The 19,563-nt window shown below is 42.4% G+C and overlaps 2 protein-coding genes across 3 annotated transcripts in view; one reads left to right on the forward strand and one right to left on the reverse strand.

The window, feature by feature from the left end:
• LOC138980527 (double-strand-break repair protein rad21 homolog) overlaps positions 1 to 10,146 on the reverse strand; it is a 33,970-nt gene extending 23,824 nt beyond the window's left edge. Inside the window, exons 1-5 of one of the 2 annotated variants that reach the window (XM_070353419.1) lie at positions 9,970 to 10,146; positions 7,757 to 7,929; positions 5,240 to 5,469; positions 3,863 to 3,977; positions 193 to 1,831 (exon numbers count right to left, since the gene is read on the reverse strand). In XM_070353419.1, coding sequence (XP_070209520.1) covers positions 193 to 1,831; positions 3,863 to 3,977; positions 5,240 to 5,469; positions 7,757 to 7,900 — 2,128 coding nt within the window. In that variant the 5' untranslated portion in view covers positions 7,901 to 7,929; positions 9,970 to 10,146. The remainder of the gene's footprint in view (positions 1 to 192; positions 1,832 to 3,862; positions 3,978 to 5,239; positions 5,470 to 7,756; positions 7,930 to 9,969) is intronic. The other variant, XM_070353418.1, reaches the window with a different exon arrangement.
• Positions 10,147 to 10,649: 503 nt separating this feature from the next.
• Positions 10,650 to 19,563, forward strand: part of LOC138980520 (uncharacterized) — a gene marked incomplete in the record, with an annotated part of 17,714 nt that continues 8,800 nt past the window's right edge. The window contains 4 exon segments of the mRNA XM_070353407.1: positions 10,650 to 10,790; positions 15,807 to 15,898; positions 16,997 to 17,125; positions 17,809 to 17,879. Coding sequence (XP_070209508.1) covers positions 10,742 to 10,790; positions 15,807 to 15,898; positions 16,997 to 17,125; positions 17,809 to 17,879 — 341 coding nt within the window.

Genomic DNA, 19,563 nt, shown 5'->3' on the forward strand with positions numbered 1-19,563 from the left:
CATGAGCTTGGTGTGATAATTCTTTTTTTTTTCATTTTTTTTTCAAGGCTATCATAGTTTTTCGCAGAATCTTGCTTTTATCAAGTACTAGAGCCAACTGGACTCCAACTGGAATCTTGTGTTGTTAGGATCGACATAAAAGACAGGAGGTAGTAGAAAAAACCTTTGACCCCACACAAGCTGACTTCTTACCCGGTCGGCATGGCGTCAAACCAGTGCCAGTGAGAGCGGTCACAGGGCCAGGGTCAAGGTCGCCCAGGTGACTTTCGTCATCGGAGCCCATGTCCTCAGAGATGCCAGACTCTGCGTCCATGTCATGGTCATAGCCAAGGTCACTGTCCAAGCCGAGACCACTGTCCAGACCACCGACACTGGGTTTGGACGACGTCTGTGACGTTGACACAGTGTTTACTTTCTCTGACAAAACTTTCTCTGCCTCTAAAATATTGCCAGCTGCGGTGACAGCTGTTACTTGTTCACTCACACAGACTGCGGCAACAGTGCTAACTTTCTCTGACACAACTTTTTCTGCCTCGAGAATACCCGCAGCTGCTGTACCAACTGTTAATTTTTCACTCACACAGACTGCGGCAACAGTGCTTATTTTCTCTGACATTACAGCTTCTGCTGATAGTGATACCATCTTGTCTGCAATAGTGATATCTTCAAGTTCAATGCTGCTAACGGCTGTTATTTTTTTTGTTATCAAGACATCACTCTCAACACACAGACTAGGCTTGGAACTAGCTGATTCATCCGAGTAACTCTTGCTGGAAGCCTTGGTCAAAACAATGCTATCCTCTAACGACACTACTTCGTTGGATTGGTCTGCGCTATTTTTCACTTCATCACAGCTGTCAGGCAGTTCTACCTGTTTCTCCTGGCCGACAACCGTCAAGTCTTTTTCCTGAGAATCCTTGTCTATGCTGTTCTCATTAAGTTCAACATCCTTGCTGCCTTTGGAAGATTCTGCTGCAAACTGTTTGAGAGACAGTAAATGTTCCTGAGGTGTTTGGCATTCTGTGCCGATGGAGAAGACACTTTCACGGTCTGATGCACAAGAGCTGAGCCTGCGAATGTCACTGCCGTACCCCGAGCTGGAGACAGAGCGACGGCAGCAGGGAGGTGACATTAGATTGTCGTCAGGCTTCTCAAAGACATGAGACACTGAGATCGGTGATTGGACGAAAAGGCCTGCTTCAATTGCTGCACTTGATTGCATTGTCAAGTCACGCGAAACCGAGCTGTTCTGACCATAGCTGCCTGAGATGAGATCACTGGTATCTTTTCCTGAGATGTCAATGTTTTTGTGAATGGAACAGAACCCGCGTTTCAGAGTGGCACACTCGCTGCAGTGGAGGGAGGTGTGGCTGTCTGTCTGTGCAGCAGTTTTCCCTGAGGCTCTGTTAGCCACCAAAGCCCACCTGCTGTGATGCGTGTTTCCCAGGCAGGCGCTACACATGCACTTTCTGATGGGGGACACAGGGCTCAAGGCCTGGCAGGGAGACAGGGGGCCAAAGTGGAGTCTGTGGCAGGGGGACAGGGCGCTGGCTTTATCACACACCGACACAGGAGACAATACAAGCTCCTCTCGCAGGTCACACTCTATCCCACTGTCCATGCGCTTCTGTGAACAAACGGGAGTCTGTTCACGCGCTCTGTCTATTTCTGACAAGGGTTCAGTCGGGAACCCTAGCGACTTGAGGGTAATTTCTAAGGAGTTAAAAATAATGGAAAAATCCAGGGGGTGGTTTTGGAATGTGGTTTTGAAGCCGTGAATGATGAGCGTCAACTCATCTTCATCCGCTACTCCGCCGAAACTGTCCTCTTCCTGGAGGTCATCTGTGTCAATTGACAAGAAAAGCGTCAATCAGACCGTGGTCTACACACACACACTTATCTTCACGCATGCATTCACAAGCATGGATTAACAAGACACAGTCCTCATCCTCTTTTCAGCCTCACAGAATCTTCCAGGATTTTGTATGTATCACTGTCTCACAAGCATGACACCATTAACAATTCTGTATCTGCTTGATATTGCTTGACTAACACCGCATTCTCTTTTGAAGAACTCATCACATCACATCAACACATCAAATTCTTGCAAAGTACACTCCATTACATAAACTTGGCCAAAAAATAATTGGCATATAAAGTTTTAATGAAATTACACGGGAATGCTTTAATTTGGGTGCAAAATTTGTTGCAATAATTTTGGCCAAGTTCATTTAGGAATGGTGTCTGCGTGTGACCCTAAAGTGGTACACAGTGATTCTATGTCAGTTTCCTGCCATTTAAAAAACATTTGCTGTTCATCTGAAAAAGAGAACTAAAATGACTGTGTCTGCTTCAAATCTCAGAATGTCCTCTCAGCTGTAGTGTTTTTTCTGCAGACAAATGGAGTCAGTCATGCCTGAAATGTTGTGCACGTCAGTAAATATCCTGAAAATATCTGTGAGGCTGAACCCCAGCAACCAAATCAATCAGGTTCTCTAAGAAGTAGGAGTTGACCGTAGACGCCGACACGTGGACTTGACAACTCATCTTACAGGTTCTTCATCATCAGCACTGCAGGAATGTCATTCCACATCACCTAACTCCAGCATTAGGCATTGCAGGAATGTCATCCCACATCACCCAACTCCAGCATTAGGCATTGCAGGAATGTCATCCCACATCACCTAACTCCAGCATCAGGCATTGCAGGAATGTCATCCCACATCACCTAACTCCAGCATCAGGCATTGCAGGAATGTCATCCCACATCACCTAACTCCAGCATCAGGCATTGCAGGAATGTCATTCCACATCACCTAACTCCAGCATTAGGCATTGCAGGAATGTCATCCCACATCACCTAACTCCAGCATCAGGCACTGCAGGAATGTCATTCCACATCACCTAACTCCAGCATTAGGCATTGCAGGAATGTCATCCCACATCACCTAACTCCAGCATCAGGCATTGCAGGAATGTCATTCCACATCACCTAACTCCAGCATCAGGCACTGCAGGAATGTCATTCCACATCACCTAACTCCAGCATTAGGCATTGCAGGAATGTCATCCCACATCACCCAACTCCAGCATCAGGCATTGCAGGAATGTCATCCCACATCACCTAACTCCAGCATCAGGCATTACAGGAATGTCATCCCACATCACCTAACTCCAGCATCAGGCATTGCAGGAATGTCATTCCACATCACCTAACTCCAGCATTAGGCATTGCAGGAATGTCATTCCACATCACCTAACTCCAGCATTAGGCATTGCAGGAATGTCATTCCACATCACCTAACTCCAGCATTAGGCATTGCAGGAATGTCATTCCACATCACCTAACTCCAGCATCAGGCATTGCAGGAATGTCATCCCACATCACCTAACTCCAGCATCAGGCATTGCAGGAATGTCATTCCACATCACCTAACTCCAGCATCAGGCATTGCAGGAATGTCATTCCACATCACCTAACTCCAGCATTAGGCATTGCAGGAATGCAGATTATCAACCTCGACTATTTTGTAGAATTTCGCTTTTATCTTCTTGTAGCCAACGATTGTATAGAATACAACACAGTGATCAAATCACAATTTCAACAGTAATAAACACACGTTACCAACGTACTATTGACAGTCAAAGTGACGTATCAACGCCAACTACGATGCAGAGTACTAACCAAAGTGAACCAATCACAATTTGAACAGCAACAAACACACGTTACCAACATACTACTATTGACTGTCAGTATCAAAGTGAGGTATCACCGCCCACTGTAACACAGCGTACTCACCATAGTGAACCAATCACATTTTGAGCAGCAACAAACATACGTTACCAACGTACTACTGACAGCGTACTCACCAAAGCCGTCGTCTCCCATCAACGTGATGGAACCCAGGTCTTCTCGCATCGTGATCTCCTCAGGTCGACTCTGGTTCACAGAGAACTGAGCTTGTACGTCTATATCCCTGGAACACAAAGAATAAAGCTGTTGCAATGGCAGATTCCAGAAGAAACAGATAACACAAGTAACGGGAACCATCTCAGAGTTCGGTAGGTTATTGTAACACAAACATATACCAAGCATGCATCCCCCGAAAGCGGTGTATGGCTGCCTAAATGGCGGGGTAAAAACGGTCACACATGTAAAAGCTGTGGCAGTTTCAGCCCATGAACGAAGAAGAAGCAATCACGCTTGTTAAAATTTTGGCTTTTTATTCCAAATTCAGATACAGTGAAAACTAAATGACTCTTTTTTTCTTCTGATTTTGGTCGGAATTATTAACTGATCTTACCAAGAAAGTAACTACAGACAAATTTAACAGCGTGCAAAAACCACTCTTTGACTAAGACGCTACTATAAACTGCTATCCCAACCCACACTTTACAAGCTTCATTATTCTGCCACTGCTATGCTTTTGTTCAAACCATATTCCAGTCCCAACCCCAATCTCTTTCCCAAACCTGCAGACATGAGAATAGAAAATCGTCAAAATAGAGTAAATAAGGTTTGCCAAATCTTATCTAACACCAATTTTAGAAAATGTTATCAGTTGTCTTTAACTCAGATGTAAGAGTAAGACCAAGAGAAGAAGAAAACCAAGTTCTCACATAAGCATGGGTGCAACCTGGAAAATTCCAAAAACCGGCAAAAGTTGGGGTCCAGCTTTTTTAGTATTTAAAATGCACAAAAAAACCCAAACTCTCCTGGAACAAAAACATCGGCAGCCGATGAAACCAAAAACCGGCTGCCGGCATAGTTGCACCCATGCATAAGGAGTGTTGCTTACAGCTTTAAAATCGATTTAATGTGCTGATTTTCCATATCAAACATGAACGCCAAGAGATGTTTAAAAGTAGGAAGGGGCTTAAGATTCTCTCGTCTGAAACTTACTCCAAGTCGGCAAGCGTGGTCTCAAAGTCGTGGAAGTTTTCCCGCAATGTGATGGCAGCAACTGCCGAACCCACACTTTACATCCCAGCTTCATAATTCTGTCACTGATATGCTTTTGTTCAAACCACACAACACAGTTCCAATCCCCATCCCTCAGCCCAAACTTATTCCAAGTCGGCGAGAGTTGTCTCAAAGTCATGGAAGTTTTCCTGCAATGTGATGGCAGCAACTGCCGAACCCACACTTTAAATCCCAGCTTCATAATTCTGTCACTGCTATGCTTTTGTTCAAACAACACAACACAGTTCCAATCCCCATCCCTCAGCCCAAACTTACTCCAAGTCGGCGAGAGTTGTCTCAAAGTCATGGAAGTTTTCCTGCAGCGTGATGGCGGCCACTGCGGCTTCCCGGTTCTCCTCGGGCAGGTCGACCACACCTGGGCGGAAGGCCATCTTGATCTTGACGAAGGCCTCATTACAGTCTGCCAGCAGATACTTGGCTTTGCGGGAGTAAATTCTCACCACTCCCAACATGAGGTGACCGGACGTCCTCAGGGCCATCTTCACCTGCACATGGAATAGATTGTGTGTGGGTTAACATATCATATTTTCATTACTTTATTGTCCCATCGCTGGGAAATTCGGGTCGCTTCCTCCCAGTGGAAAGCTAACAGCAACAGAGTTGTGCTACCCAGGTGTAATCTGCCACCTGCACTTATGGCAGAATGACTGAGGTCTTTTACATGCCACAGTGGTGACACGGGGGTGGAACATGGATACTATGGATGACATCTAGGATATCCACTTACCAATCCATGCACGTTCTATATACACGTTCTATATATCTGCACGTTATATATGCAAATTTTGTGTACCGCTCTTTTACAAAGTGCACTGTAGAAAAAGTCCAGCCTGACCCCTCACAATCCTCTGATGAATTGAGGAAGGTCTCCTCCGTCAATCTATATGAAGAGTAAGACTAATTTGAATAAATGAAAGATACTATATCAGCTTATGCTCACAAATCTACTGTCGTTCACTTGAACATTCTGTGTTCATAAAATCATCTAATTCTAAGAGACGTATTTCTAACGATTCCGCTTCCAGTACTGCAGTATTTGGCAATAATTTTTGCAATTAACTGAAAAGCCACGCAGAGTGAGATAACTCCTGTACTATTAGGCAATAAAACACTGAGCACTCCTTCAACTGTAATCATAATGATTTATGATCATAACGGCATTGCAAACTTAAACCCCAGCATTTACACAACACAGAACAGCACTTGATTTATGAGTCTTAAATTGTGAGTTCCAACAGCAAGAGAAAACAAGTCGCGTAAGGCGAAAATACAACATTTAGTCAAGCTGTCAAACTCACAGAATGAAACTGAACGCAATGCAACGCAGCAAGACCGTATACTCGTAGCATCATCAGTCCACCGCTCATGGCAAAGGCAGTGAAATTGACAAGAAGAGCGGGGTAGTAGTTGCGCTGAGAAGGATAGCACGCTTTTCTGTACCTCTCTTCGTTTTAACTTTCTGAGCGTGTTTTCAATCCAAACATATCATATCTATATGTTTTTGGAATCAGGAACGGACAAGGAATAAGATGAAAGTGTTTTTAAATTGATTTGGACAATTTAATTTTGATAATAATTTTTATATTTTTAATTTTCAGAGCTTGTTTTTAATAATAATAATAATAATAACGATTACTTATATAGCGCGTAAACCTCGTGGTGACGAGCCCAGAGCGCTTTACACTTACACAATCATAATACAAACAAGGAAAGAGAACTAAATCCGAATAAATTCAAACATGGTCACACACACCCACACACGCACGCACACACACACGCACACACACACACACACACACACACACACACACGCGCGCGCACACACTCACACACAATCTTTCTTTCGTCATTGTCAATTTTTAATCCAAATATAACATATTTATATGTTTTTGGAATCAGCAAATGATGGAGAATAAGATGAACGTAAATTTGGATCGTTTTATAAATAATTTTTTTTTACAATTTTCAGATTTTTAATGACCAAAGTCATTAATTAATTTTTAAGCCACCAAGCTGAAATGCAATACCGAAGTCCGGGCTTCGTCGAAGATTACTTGACCAAAATTTCAACCAATTTGGTTGAAAAATGAGAGCGTGACAGTGCCGCCTCAACTTTCACGAAAAGACGGATTTGACGTCATCAAAGACATTTATCAAAAAAATGAAAAAAACGTCTGAGGATATCATACCCAGGAACTCTCATGTCAAATTTCATAAAGATCGGTCCAGTAGTTTGGTCTGAATCGCTCTACACACACACACAGACAGACAGACATACATACACCACGACCCTCGTCTCGATTCCCCCCTCTATGTTAAAACATTTAGTCAAAACTTGACTAAATCAATGTAAAAACAGATGAGTCATAGACCTACTGTTCCAAAATTCAGAATAAAAAAATAACATAAATAAGAATGGTAGATCATCTGAATCAGTGAAGGTTCAATTTATGACCATAAAACCCCACACGTTACATTCAGTGATTCACTGTACAGTGTCGTTTGACCCAGTGGTCTTTTAAGTGTGGACAGATAAACACTTCTGATCAGACATGGGAACAAGGGTACATGAAAAAGTCTGAAAAGGATCTATGGTTCCAAAATAATAGACTAATTCTGATGATGGAGCACACAAAAACAGCTCTGAAATTATGTCTTGGAGCTCACAAAAAAGACTGATTTCAGTCAAAAGGATGTAGATACTCATACATGTGTGTATCATACAGCTAATGAACTTATCTCAAATGTGTGTATTTTGAATAAGATGCATACCTTAGGCTTGAGGATAGCCTCCACACTGCTGTCGATGTTGGTCTCAAACACGTGAGCCTTGGTCAGCTTTTTGTCCCAGTGAGCCGCCAGCCAGATCCGAGCTAGCGGCCCTTTCTTGCTCAGCACAAAGTGAGCGTAAAACATCTTGCCTGCCTTTTGATCACACCGTCAACCTGCAACACAAAGAGCAACAGCCGTTCAGTTATCAAGTAAAATAGAATATCGTCGTCGTGGAATGTTAATGTCACTCGATTCTTGGCAATTTTGATGGGTTTTTTTTTTTTTAGACGAAGTAAATCATTCTCCATAAGAAATATTCTATAAAATACAATGGACAATACATGATTCCACATTCCTTTATCTTTCATTCTGTACCAAATACAAATATACACACTAATCTATAATAAAAAATAATCAGTTTTGGCATTCTGCTGAAAAGATGTCAATAAATTGAATAACGAGTTATATGTCAAAATTCCATAACCTCGATATATTGTCTTATTCCAAAAATAATGTCTATATTACCAAGTTGTTAGATGGTGAACAGGTAAATTTAAATAAAATATTCATAGTGTACTCAGCACGAATAAAGTAACTATAACATTTTCTTGTCTTTGATGGAACACTAAATTAGTAATACTAAATCACAGAAATTAAAAAAACCTGGATTTCATATTATTCATCTTTAAATTCGCTAACAATAACATGGCTTTGCTGATTTATGGAACAAAACTATTGGGTAAATTTTGTCTTATTATATATAATATCATATTATCATCACTCGTTTTTTATAGAAAATTTGAACGTAAATACTAAAATAGTTATGGTCTCCATTTAAAAAATGTAAACACTTGTCCACCTCCAAGCAGTGTGTGCGCCCTACTCAATTAAAAAGTGGCAACAAAATGTCATCATCATTCCCGTCAGTGTTGTTCTCACTCTCAGGGCTTAGACTTCTGTTACCAATAGACAATCCAGGTTTCCCAATTGCTTCATTTCTGGCCGATTTATGTGGAGCACGTGATGCGCACAAAAAATATTGGTGGTTTAGAAGTGTCGTCTGCGCAATGATCGCGGCGGCTTTCTTGACCGCCAAGGACGACCGCGCACGCTGTGAGACGTCATTCGTTTGACCTCAATAATACAGAGACTAGAGCAGAGGCTCGAGAATAGACCCTATCGGTATTCCAAGCTCTCGTAATCTCTCGTAAACTTCAGAGCATAGCAAAGCATGCGGTACAGCGATCTCGTGCGAGCTGCACAAGCCAAGGTTCGAAGTTCTCGCGACGTTCAAAGCATAATAGAGAGCGTGTCTCGCGAGAGCTGCTCAGATACCGAAAAGGTCTATTGACGAGCCTGTTAGTGTTACTAGAGCATCAACTGATCAAAAACTGACCGTCAGTGATAAAATTGTGTTTAAGTTGTACCCTGTTTTCGTTTACGAATCGGTTTATGGAGACCTGGAAAGACTTGCAAGTTGTATACAATATGTATCCGTTTCCATCCTTGTGTCCAGGAAAGGCCAAAGGGGGCTCAACACAACATGTAAAATAATCATAAATCAAAGTCAAACACTGAAACAATGTACAAAATATACGCAAAGGTAACTGTAATGAGACTGCATAACAAATAAAACTCGGTTCCATTGTTGTTGTGGATTTGTTTTAGATTTATGAGGACAGGACAGTTACTGTTAGCAGACTTCACACTCACAGTTCAAGGGAAATAATTCAAGGCAAACCTCGAAAATGTCTTCACAACAATCAATAAACACTACACAAATAGTACTACAACTCGGGCCGCTGTAATTTAGCTCTCTTGATCGAACATATTAATATGAACCCAACAGTCATGATAGTGGATGTTATTTTACAAGAGTGACGCAAAGAAACTCAAGGCAGTTTAACAATATTATTTGCATTATTGACGTGACACAGGCTGAACTCTAAACAAGCACAACCCGGTAGGTGAGAAAATAATGCTGCAAAACCAAGAACGAAAAACATACCACTGCTACAAGTTATGACCACGATGAGCAATTCGATTTATCCTGCAAGGAACGCGCAGTGAATTTGTTGCTAGGCACCAAAAAATAGTAATCACTGATCTAAACCATGTCACTTGCATTTCCTCTTCAGTTCGCGAATGCCTCCTGAATTCAGGTCAAACCACGCACACAGATATTTTCCAATAAAGCAGAAAATACAACTCACCGTTAAAACTAAGAAATACTGTCAATTGAATAAAGGTCTAAAAAACATCTCCTCAGATCTCAAACATTAATCAGGCGGTCGATTGCTGCAAATAACACAAAATTCCGACATTATTCCTGGAAACACCAACACACAAAATGGCGACCCTTTTGTTTCCCGCCCAAACACGACTTTCGAATAAGAGACAAATCACAGCATTCTGATCCAAGCAATGAAAATAGTTCCTTAGTTAGCAATTAGTCTAGCTAGGAAAAGATTTAAAAGTGACCGGATTTTTTCACAGACAGTCACATTCATCACTCAAATTTGTATGTCTTAGAAAACTATTGGAGCAAGTTTGCTAAATTAACTGGAGTCTGAACGACGCCAATCGCGCAATAATTTATGCTAATGTCCACGTAAAAAGAATGTTTGCCTCTGCTTGTTTATTATTGAGAACCAAAAGCTTTATAACTACGTAACTTTGTGCTATGCAATGTGTCATTAAACATTAGTTTTAAAAAAAAGGTGTGCAAACAGATCCCCCTTTACAGTTTGATCTCATTTTGTTCATCCCCAAAGCTGCCCCGAAACGAGTGCCCGCTAGCAACTTGTTTGCGCGTGCGCTGATGCTCGACCTTGAAGCACCTGCTGAAAGAGGCAGTGACGAAAGAAGTCACGTGACAGTGAAAACATGGATGCCTCGTGTGGGCCTTCCCGTCGCTTGCGTACAGCTCGCAAAACTTTTGGGTGATCCTTCTGCAGATCAGCTACCCGTGCACAATCGGCGAAGATGGCTGAAGTGGAAGAAAGCAATGAAGACGATGCCAAAGATTTTGGCGGTATGTGCTTTACTGATCAGTTGCATTCCCATAGACTGCAAGTGGGAAGTCGGTTGCAATGTTTGTCATTGTTAGTAACGTAACATGTGATGCCATTCCCCTGTGCATGTAACATAGAAATAGAAATAGCGTTAATAGCCTGTAACATAAAAGTTACTTTTGCCTCCGTCGATGTAGTAACCAGTGTGCTTTTGCATACATTTCTTGTGTGTTGGGTCGATGTTTGATAGATGTCACAGTGTTTCGTGTCGGTAGGGTTTCATGTCAACAATTGTGTAGCAGCCGACAACATTGTTCCATTTACTTAGTGCATCTAGTTTCACTCTTGTGCACTGCTGTCTCGGAACACTCGAACAGTGCACCGGGCCTTCCATTTCTGCTACAGAGTGCATCGTGATTAAAATTTTAAATCTGAAATTATTTGTGTCAGATTCGTTTCAAGGTTGCAGGTCCCCTATGTCAGTTTTGCTTTGTGTTCTGACCAAGGACTACTACTTGGTTCTGACCATAGTATACTGCGAATGTATGCTGTGAATCACTTTCTTTGACCGAGTTTTACTTTTAGGGAGTGGTTGGGACAGAATATTGTGGTTGGATTTCTGAAAGGGTTTTTCCCTTGCATGCCAGTCAAGTTTGTTTCTGTCAATTTTTCCCCTTCTTTTCTATACTTCATATTAAACCCTTCACTGTATGAAAAATAAAACAAAATATGTCTGTTAGGGTGTACAGTTTTACAGCAAACATGTCTTTGCATTATGCTGTTTCATAGCATTTGTCTTTGAACAAAACTGTTTTTGGAAGCGGGTCGTTTTCTGAAAACAAGTCCTTGACTTTACGTGTAATTAAGCTACTAGTAGTAGCTAGTGGGACAAAGAATTGGTCTTGATATTAATATTTACAGTTTGCATTTAAATTTTAACAGCCAAAATGTTTAGTGACACTACCGTGAGTTAAGCAGAGATGGAGTTCACACCAAACATGAGTACCAGACCTTAAGTTCCATCAATAATATTGTTGATGATCTTCGAACTTTTTTTAGAAATTTTTTTGTTAAATCGCTCTTGCATGAAAGATTCATTTTGGTGACTTTTGATAAACAATTGATGAATACAGAGAAATGCAAACTGACACATTATACATTAATCCAAGTCTGTCAGTATCAGCTTTTTGAGCACAAAACACTGTCTCCAGTTTTTAGTCCAGTGAGGAGTCTCAATGTCGTTGCATAACTTGAAAAAGGTGTGAATAACAGTTCCAGTCTTAGTCTGCCATTTATACTTTCCTTTTGTATACATAGCGGTTTTGTTATCCACGATAAAGAACCATCAAGCCTTTGATATATATATTAGTCTGCCATTTATAAATCACACTCTCCTTTTGTTTACATCATGGTTTTGTAATCCCCGATAGACTCCCTTCTTTTTAAGACCTGATTAAAGTGATGTTCTCAGGTTTGTGAGGGGGGGGGGGGTGTTTCCACTGGACAACCTTCATATCTGCAACAAATACAATCCAGACTTCAGATTTATCTTTGTTGCAAGTTCAAATGTTGTCAGTTACTGCTTTTTCAGTGTCTGCGGCCTTGTGATCAAGTTGAGTTGTTTCGAATAGTGAAAACAAACTAATCTTGTTTGTTCCGTAGTAGGTGAAGTTGCAAGTGAGTGTCCAACTTTATAACTTACGTGCTGTGATGTAATGTGTTGTTTTAAGTGAAGTTCTGATTAGAGATTCCTTATAATATAGTGATTAAAATACTGCAGGAATTTAATGTTGTTAAAATGAGTGGTTGTTTGTTTTGCCCAAGTTTGCAAAACCAGAGTGATGAAGACCAGTTTTGATTTAGTGTGTGTGGTGTTTGTGTGTGTGTGTGTGTATCTGTTTGTGTGTGTGTCAGGCATTAGAATCTTTGTCCTCCTTTTCAACTCCTCTGGGTGTTCATATTGGATATGAAAAATGGAAACATTGAATTGATTCTGAAGCTGTAAGCAACACTCCTCATGTATAAATGCTATTTCCCTTCTTCTCTTACATTTAAGAAAAACTGATACAATCTTGTAAATGTTGCCGAAGTTATTTTTGATTTGTGAATGCTAGATGGGGGGGGGGGGGGGGGGGGGGCTCACATTAAGCTTGCCTATTACTAGTATTAGGGACATGTATGTGGTGATATGCTAGGATGTTTGATTTTCTTAACAGTATTTACTCTTTTTTGACCATGTTCTGTTCTCATGTCTGGTGTGTGCCTGCTGGCATATTTGTTGTGTGTGTGTGTTTTACTCACGTTTGCAAAACCAAAGTGAGGAAGTCTATTTGTGATTGACTGGGAGTGAGACTATAAACATTAAAACAACCAGAGCATATCAGAGACATGTGTGGTGAGCTTATCACCACGTGTGGACAGGTTAAACCACAAGGCGGTTACAAGTTACATCAGGCGCTAAAAATAACCATAGAGACCCATAACCAGCTGTCCGATAGTACAGAGCCACGCGCAAGCCCTCACACTTTTACTCCTTGTATAAAGGACTTGTTTCCTTGCATTGCATATCACGTCGAGAAAAGGCCAGATGAATGTGGATCTCTTTGTGTGCACACTGTGGCATTATTAGTGCTCAGCATTGCATATCACGTCGTCCAGATGATCTCTTTGTGTGGCATTAGTAGCAGCATTGCATATCACGTCGAAAGGTCCAGATGAATGTGGATCACTTTGTGTGCACACTGTGGCATTAGTAGCAGCATTGCATGTTCTTGGACTGTTGCGTAAGTGCATGGTTATTTGCTGTCCGTATGTGTATCCAGTGGCGTTATTTTGAATCAAGTGTTGATCAGAGCATTGTTTTATCTTATGTCAGTGTTTGTGGTCAACAGTGTTATGCTTGTGTTGTTTTGGAATCACTGCAGCGTTGTTTTGTTGTCATTTCAACATTGCGGCCTGTTGCTCTTCTTTCTGTTTGTTTTGTTAACGAAAGTAGGGAGGTTGTCTGAAATAAGGCCAGAGACTATAGAGTATACAGGCTAAGTCATGTCAGTGGTGTATTTCTTGTATTCGCGTGCATCTTCCTTTCTCCTGTTGTATTCTCTATATGTGTAAATACCCCTCACCCCCACCTCCGTTTTCTTTCTTATTCTTCACCCCTTGCCTTGCAATGAACGTGCCTTCTCTCCCGTCCCGACCACGCCCGCTTTTAATGCTGTTTAATTATGCATTTCATTATATACCGTCATTCCAATACTACCAGAGCACAGGCGATATGACACTGGATTCTAATATCAAGACGAGAGACCCCCTTCCAGTGGCACGTGCTTGTGGGCAAGACTTTGAGACACCCCCCCCCCCCCCCCACCCCCACCACACACACTAGTCTTCTCCTCTCCTCCTCTGCTCCAACCACTCCCTCTCGGTCCCAGCCTTACACGCACACTCACGGCACTACTGTGTTCTTTATGCCCCACCCCCTTCTACAGTCGGTTCTTGTTGCTAGGGTTTAGGATAAGAAGAGCACAGTTGATCAGGCTATTTATTCACAGCCTCGATGAGATTAGCTACTCTGGATGTGTTGATCTTTTATTGCCGAAGATAGGGTTTCATCATCCGCCTCAAGTCGGTCGCTGTGACATACAGGCACATGAGGGTGGTGGGGTGGGGGAGGGGGAGGTCTCACAGACATACAAATTTGTTCTTCGTCTGGGAAGTGGGGGGGGGGGGAGGGGGGTTCAGCTCTACTAGTATAAGGCCGAACCAGAAACTGCAGAGTACACTACAGTCTCTCACTTTCTGACAGGATGAGAGCTCACCCCACCCCCCTCACCCATGCCGTGGCTCTGGTGTGACCTGAGAACCTATCATTCCTGACCACGTGTGCCTTACATGTTTGTGGGGGTTCCCCTCTGTATTTTGTGCATTCCTATACATAATGATGACTGACTCATAAGGTGTTTGTAGTTGGAAGTGAGCTGAGGAAATTGTGTGAGGTTGTGGCTTTTAGACATGATTGATGCTGGTCAGTGATTGGTGCCGGTCAGTTTTGCTCTTACAGATCTTTTCCTATTTTGACATAGCCTTTTTCATTATGCCATTTAGAATTAAACACTTCAAATTAGTCAACATTTCAAGCTATTGATATGAAGCTGGACAGACTTTTATTAAATTGTACCAGGGACTTGTAGACATACATTCGTTCACATGGTCAGCCACTGTGATTGTAAAGTGTTCATGATGTTGAACTGATTCTATTGATTGTAAGGTCGTCAAAACCAACCTGTTAAGTAGCTGGTTTCTTTGGGGTGGTTGTACAAACATTTCAAATTGGGCAGGTGGTGGTTATCCAGTGGTGGTTGCCAAGGGAGGTTCACCTGTACAGCGGTGGTTGCCAAGGGAGGTTCACCTGTACAGCGGTGGTTGCCAAGGGAGGTTCACCTGTACAGTGGTGGTTGCCAAGGGAGGTTCACCTGTACAGCGGTGGTTGCCAAGGGAGGTTCACCTGTACAGTGGTGGTTGCCAAGGGAGGTTCACCTGTACAGTGGTGGTTGCCAAGGGAGGTTCACTTGTACTGTGGTGGTTGCCAAGGGAGGTTCACCTGTACAGTGGTGGTTGCCAAGGGAGGTTCACCTGTACAGTGGTGGTTGCCAAGGGAGGTTCACCTGTACAGCGGTGGTTGCCAAGGGAGGTTCACCTGTACAGTGGTGGTTGCCAAGGGAGGTTCACCTGTACAGTGGAACCCCGCTTTAAAGACCTCCCAAAAATCTGAGAAAATGAGGTCTTTAAAAAGGAGGGGGTCTTAAAGTGGGGGTAAATGTACAGAGGTTGTGAACAGAAAGTCTGAAAAACAAGGTCTTAAAATGGTTTTTTTTCCAAGTGCTGTCCAGAAGTCCCCCCCCCCCCCCCCCCCCCCCCCCCAAATGACTAACCCTGGCCTTGAGAAAAGTTGAAATCTCTGACATCTCACTCCCACATGAGCACAAGTTTATGGGGTTATCTTTAGTTACCTTTAACCTTGTCAATAACTGTTTCAGATGTGCGCCGAAGCCGGGCACCGAGCAAGAAGAAGTTTGACGATGAGATGGAGCAACTCTGTGCCACCATACGCAAGACGGAGGACGAACTTGTATCCTTTTCACTGTTTCTCAGCAGCATGTTAAAACACTTATCAGTGAGTGTCAAATGCAGTTTTGCTCTCCTATACTTGTGGTTGTACTTGTAGTGAAGTGACTGTTTGTAGTACTTAAATGTCACTACAGTGAGATTAAAAAAAAAACATTTTTAAAACCTCCACAAATCTGAGAAAATCAGGTCTTAAAATGGAGGTAAATAGACGAATCCCAGAACATGAATAACTTTTTTCAGGTTTTCTATGAGTTGTGAAAAAGTGAATACTCTTGCTTTTATTGAAGCAAACTTTCCCACTAGCAAGCGGCTTGTCTTCAGCGAACATCGCCTCTTTACAGGGGAGTATGAACAGAAAAGCGGACAAAGTAGGGTCTTAAGTCTTTACAGGGGGTATGAACAGAAAAGGGGACAAAGTAGGGTCTTAAGTCTTTACAGGGGGCTATGAACAGAAAAGCGGACAAAGTAGGGTCTTAAGTCTTTACAGGGGGGTATGAACAGAAAAGCGGACAAAGTAGGGTCTTAAGTCTTTACAGGGGGCTATGAACAGAAAAGCGGACAAAGTAGGGTCTTAAGTCTTTACAGGGGGGTATGAACAGAAAAGGGGACAAAGTAGGGTCTTAAGTCTTTACAGGGGGCTATGAACAGAAAAGCGGACAAAGTAGGGTCTTAAGTCTTTACAGGGGGGGTCTGAACAGAAAAGCGGACAAAGTAGGGTCTTAAGTCTTTACAGAGGGTATGAACAGAAAAGGGGACAAAGTAGGGTCTTAAGTCTTTACAGGGGGCTATGAACAGAAAAGCGGACAAAGTAGGGTCTTAAGTCTTTACAGGGGGGTCTGAACAGAAAAGCGGAAAAAGTAGGGTCTTAAGTCTTTACAGGGGGGTCTGAACAGAAAAGCGGACAAAGTAGGGTCTTAAGTCTTAAAGGGGTCTTAAAAGGCAGGTTGCACTGTATGAACCTCAAAATGTTTCATAACATTGACAAAGAAATTCAGCGATCACTCAGCGCTGTGTACTAGGTGTGAGTGGTCAGTTTGTGTGCATGTGGTAAAGTGTTGCCACGGTGACAGTGTCAGGATTTTTCTTGACCAGCCCCAAGAAAAGTGCCGGAGCGTCCAGTTTCACAGACGGACTGAAGGGCTTGCGGGCAGAGAAAAATGCCAACATCGAGCGCCGGAAAAAAATAGATGCTGATCTGCAAAAACTCAACAAGGATATTTCTGAAATGGTATTGCTTCCAGCTTACAGTTACAGTTAAACTCACAAACACAGGCAGGCAGACAGACAAATGCAGACACAAATGCACGCATGCACACATGACCACACACTACCTACCTGCCTATCTAGCTACCTACTTTTGGGTAAAGATTTTTTAAGTAGGGAAGATTTGATGATATGTCATAATGTGCTGCTATTTATCAAATTTATTGCTTGCATTTTGATTACATATCTGGGAGTAATGAATTTTCCATACATGACATTTTTCCCTCAGGTGAAATTTTTTGAAATTCTTTGAAATTGAATTAGTCAACATGCGAAATGCTGCAACTTCTGAACTTGATTTCAGATTGTGTGGTTCGCACTTTATAAGCTGTCAGTATTAATATTATTAACATTATTATAAATTGCCATTCTTTGTCATACATTCACTGAACAATGCTGATATTGATAAACTGTGCGAACCTCAAGGAAAGAGGGAGGGGGAAAAGCAAAGCTGTGTGACCAACATTTTAGGAATTGTTGCTTTGATTTCTCTATCTGATTCTGTGGCTGTGTTATCCTTTATGTGTGTGATTTATGTGTGTGATTTATGTGTGTGATTTATGTGTGTGATTTATGTGTGTGATTTATGTGTGTGATTTATCTGTGTGATTTATCTGTGTGATTTATCTGTGTGATTTCTTTCCCCAGATGCACAATATATCACGGCTAGAGTCGACACTGCACTACAGAAGTGAAGACAAGATCGACGAGGCTATCAGGTGACCAAAAAACACACAACTAGATTTGATCTGTGCAGGGATTGTTTAGTCCAGAACAGACGAGGCTATCAGGTGACCAAAAAACACACAACTATATTTGATCTGTGCAGGGATTGTTTAGTCCAGAACAGACGAACTCCGGAAATAACTGTGTCGGCGTTGTATGGGCTGTGAGAGAGTGAATACTCTTGCTTTTAGTGAGACAAACTTTCCAGGTATGTTCCTTCTCCACGTGTTTTAGACACACACCCCGTTATTGACTGGCCTATGGGCGGGGATGTAGCTCAGTGGGTAGCGCGCTGGATTTGTATCCAGTTGGCCGCTGTCAGCGTGAGTTCGTCCCCACGTTCGGCGAGAGATTTATTTCTCAGAGTCAACTTTGTGTGCAGACTCTCCTCGGTGTCTGAACACCCCCGTGTGTACACGCAAGCTCAAGACAAAGTGCGCACGAAAAAGATCCTGTAATCCATGTCAGAGTTCGGTGGGTTATAGAAACACGAAAATACCCAGCATGCTTCCTCCGAAAACGGCGTATGGCTGCCTAAATGGCGGGGTAAAAAAGGTTATACACAGAAAAACCATATAGGACTTTCAGCCCATGAACGAAGAAGAGAGAATCTTCATTTTTAGACTCCCTCCCTTCCAAGGCCTGATTTTTGCAGTTTGGGGCGGTGTTAACAGAAGAATCTTTATTTTTAGACTCCCTCCCTTCCAAGGCCTGATTTTTGCAGTTTGGGGCGGTGTTAACAGAAGAATCTTTATTTTTAGACTCCCTCACTTCCAAGGCCTGATTTTTGCAGTTTGGGGCGGTGTTAACAGAAGAATCTTTATTTTTAGACTCCCTCACTTCCAAGGCCTGATTTTTGCAGTTTGGGGCAGTGTTAACAGAAGAATCTTTATTTTTAGACTCCCTCCCTTCCAAGGCCTGATTTTTGCAGTTTGGGGCGGTGTTAACAGAAGAATCTTTATTTTTAGACTCCCTCACTTCCAAGGCCTGATTTTTGCAGTTTGGGGCGGTGTTAACAGAAGAATCTTTATTTTTAGACTCCCTCCCTTCCAAGGCCTGATTTTTGCAGTTTGGGGCGGTGTTAACAGAAGAATCTTTATTTTTAGACTCCCTCACTTCCAAGGCCTGATTTTTGCAGAGTTTGGGGCGGTGTTAACAGAAGAATCTTCATTTTTAGACTCCCTCACTTCCAAGGCCTGATTTTTGCAGAGTTTGGGGCGGTGTTAACAGAAGAATCTTCATTTTCAGCGTCAGTTCGTCCCCACGTTCGGCGAGAGATTTATTTCTCAGAGTCAACTTTGTGTGCAGACTCTCCTCGGTGTCTGAACACCCCCGTGTGTACACGCAAGCACAAGACCAAGTGCGCACGAAAAAGATCCTGTAATCCATGTCAGAGTTCGGTGGGTTATAGAAACACGAAAATACCCAGCATGCTTCCTCCGAAAACGGCGTATGGCTGCCTAAATGGCGGGGTAAAAAACGGTCATACACGTAAAATTCCACTCGTGCAAAAAACATGAGTGTACGTGGGAGTTTCAGCCCACGAACGCAGAAGAAGAAGAAGAAGACTGGCCTATAGTGCATGTCATGTGGTATGACTGGCCTATAGTGCATGTCATGTGGTATGACTGGCCTATAGTGCATGTCATGTGGTATGACTGGCCCATAGTGCATGTC

Source organism: Littorina saxatilis, linkage group LG11 (genome assembly GCF_037325665.1).
Source record: "Littorina saxatilis isolate snail1 linkage group LG11, US_GU_Lsax_2.0, whole genome shotgun sequence".
Classification (NCBI taxonomy): Eukaryota; Metazoa; Mollusca; class Gastropoda; order Littorinimorpha; family Littorinidae; genus Littorina; species Littorina saxatilis.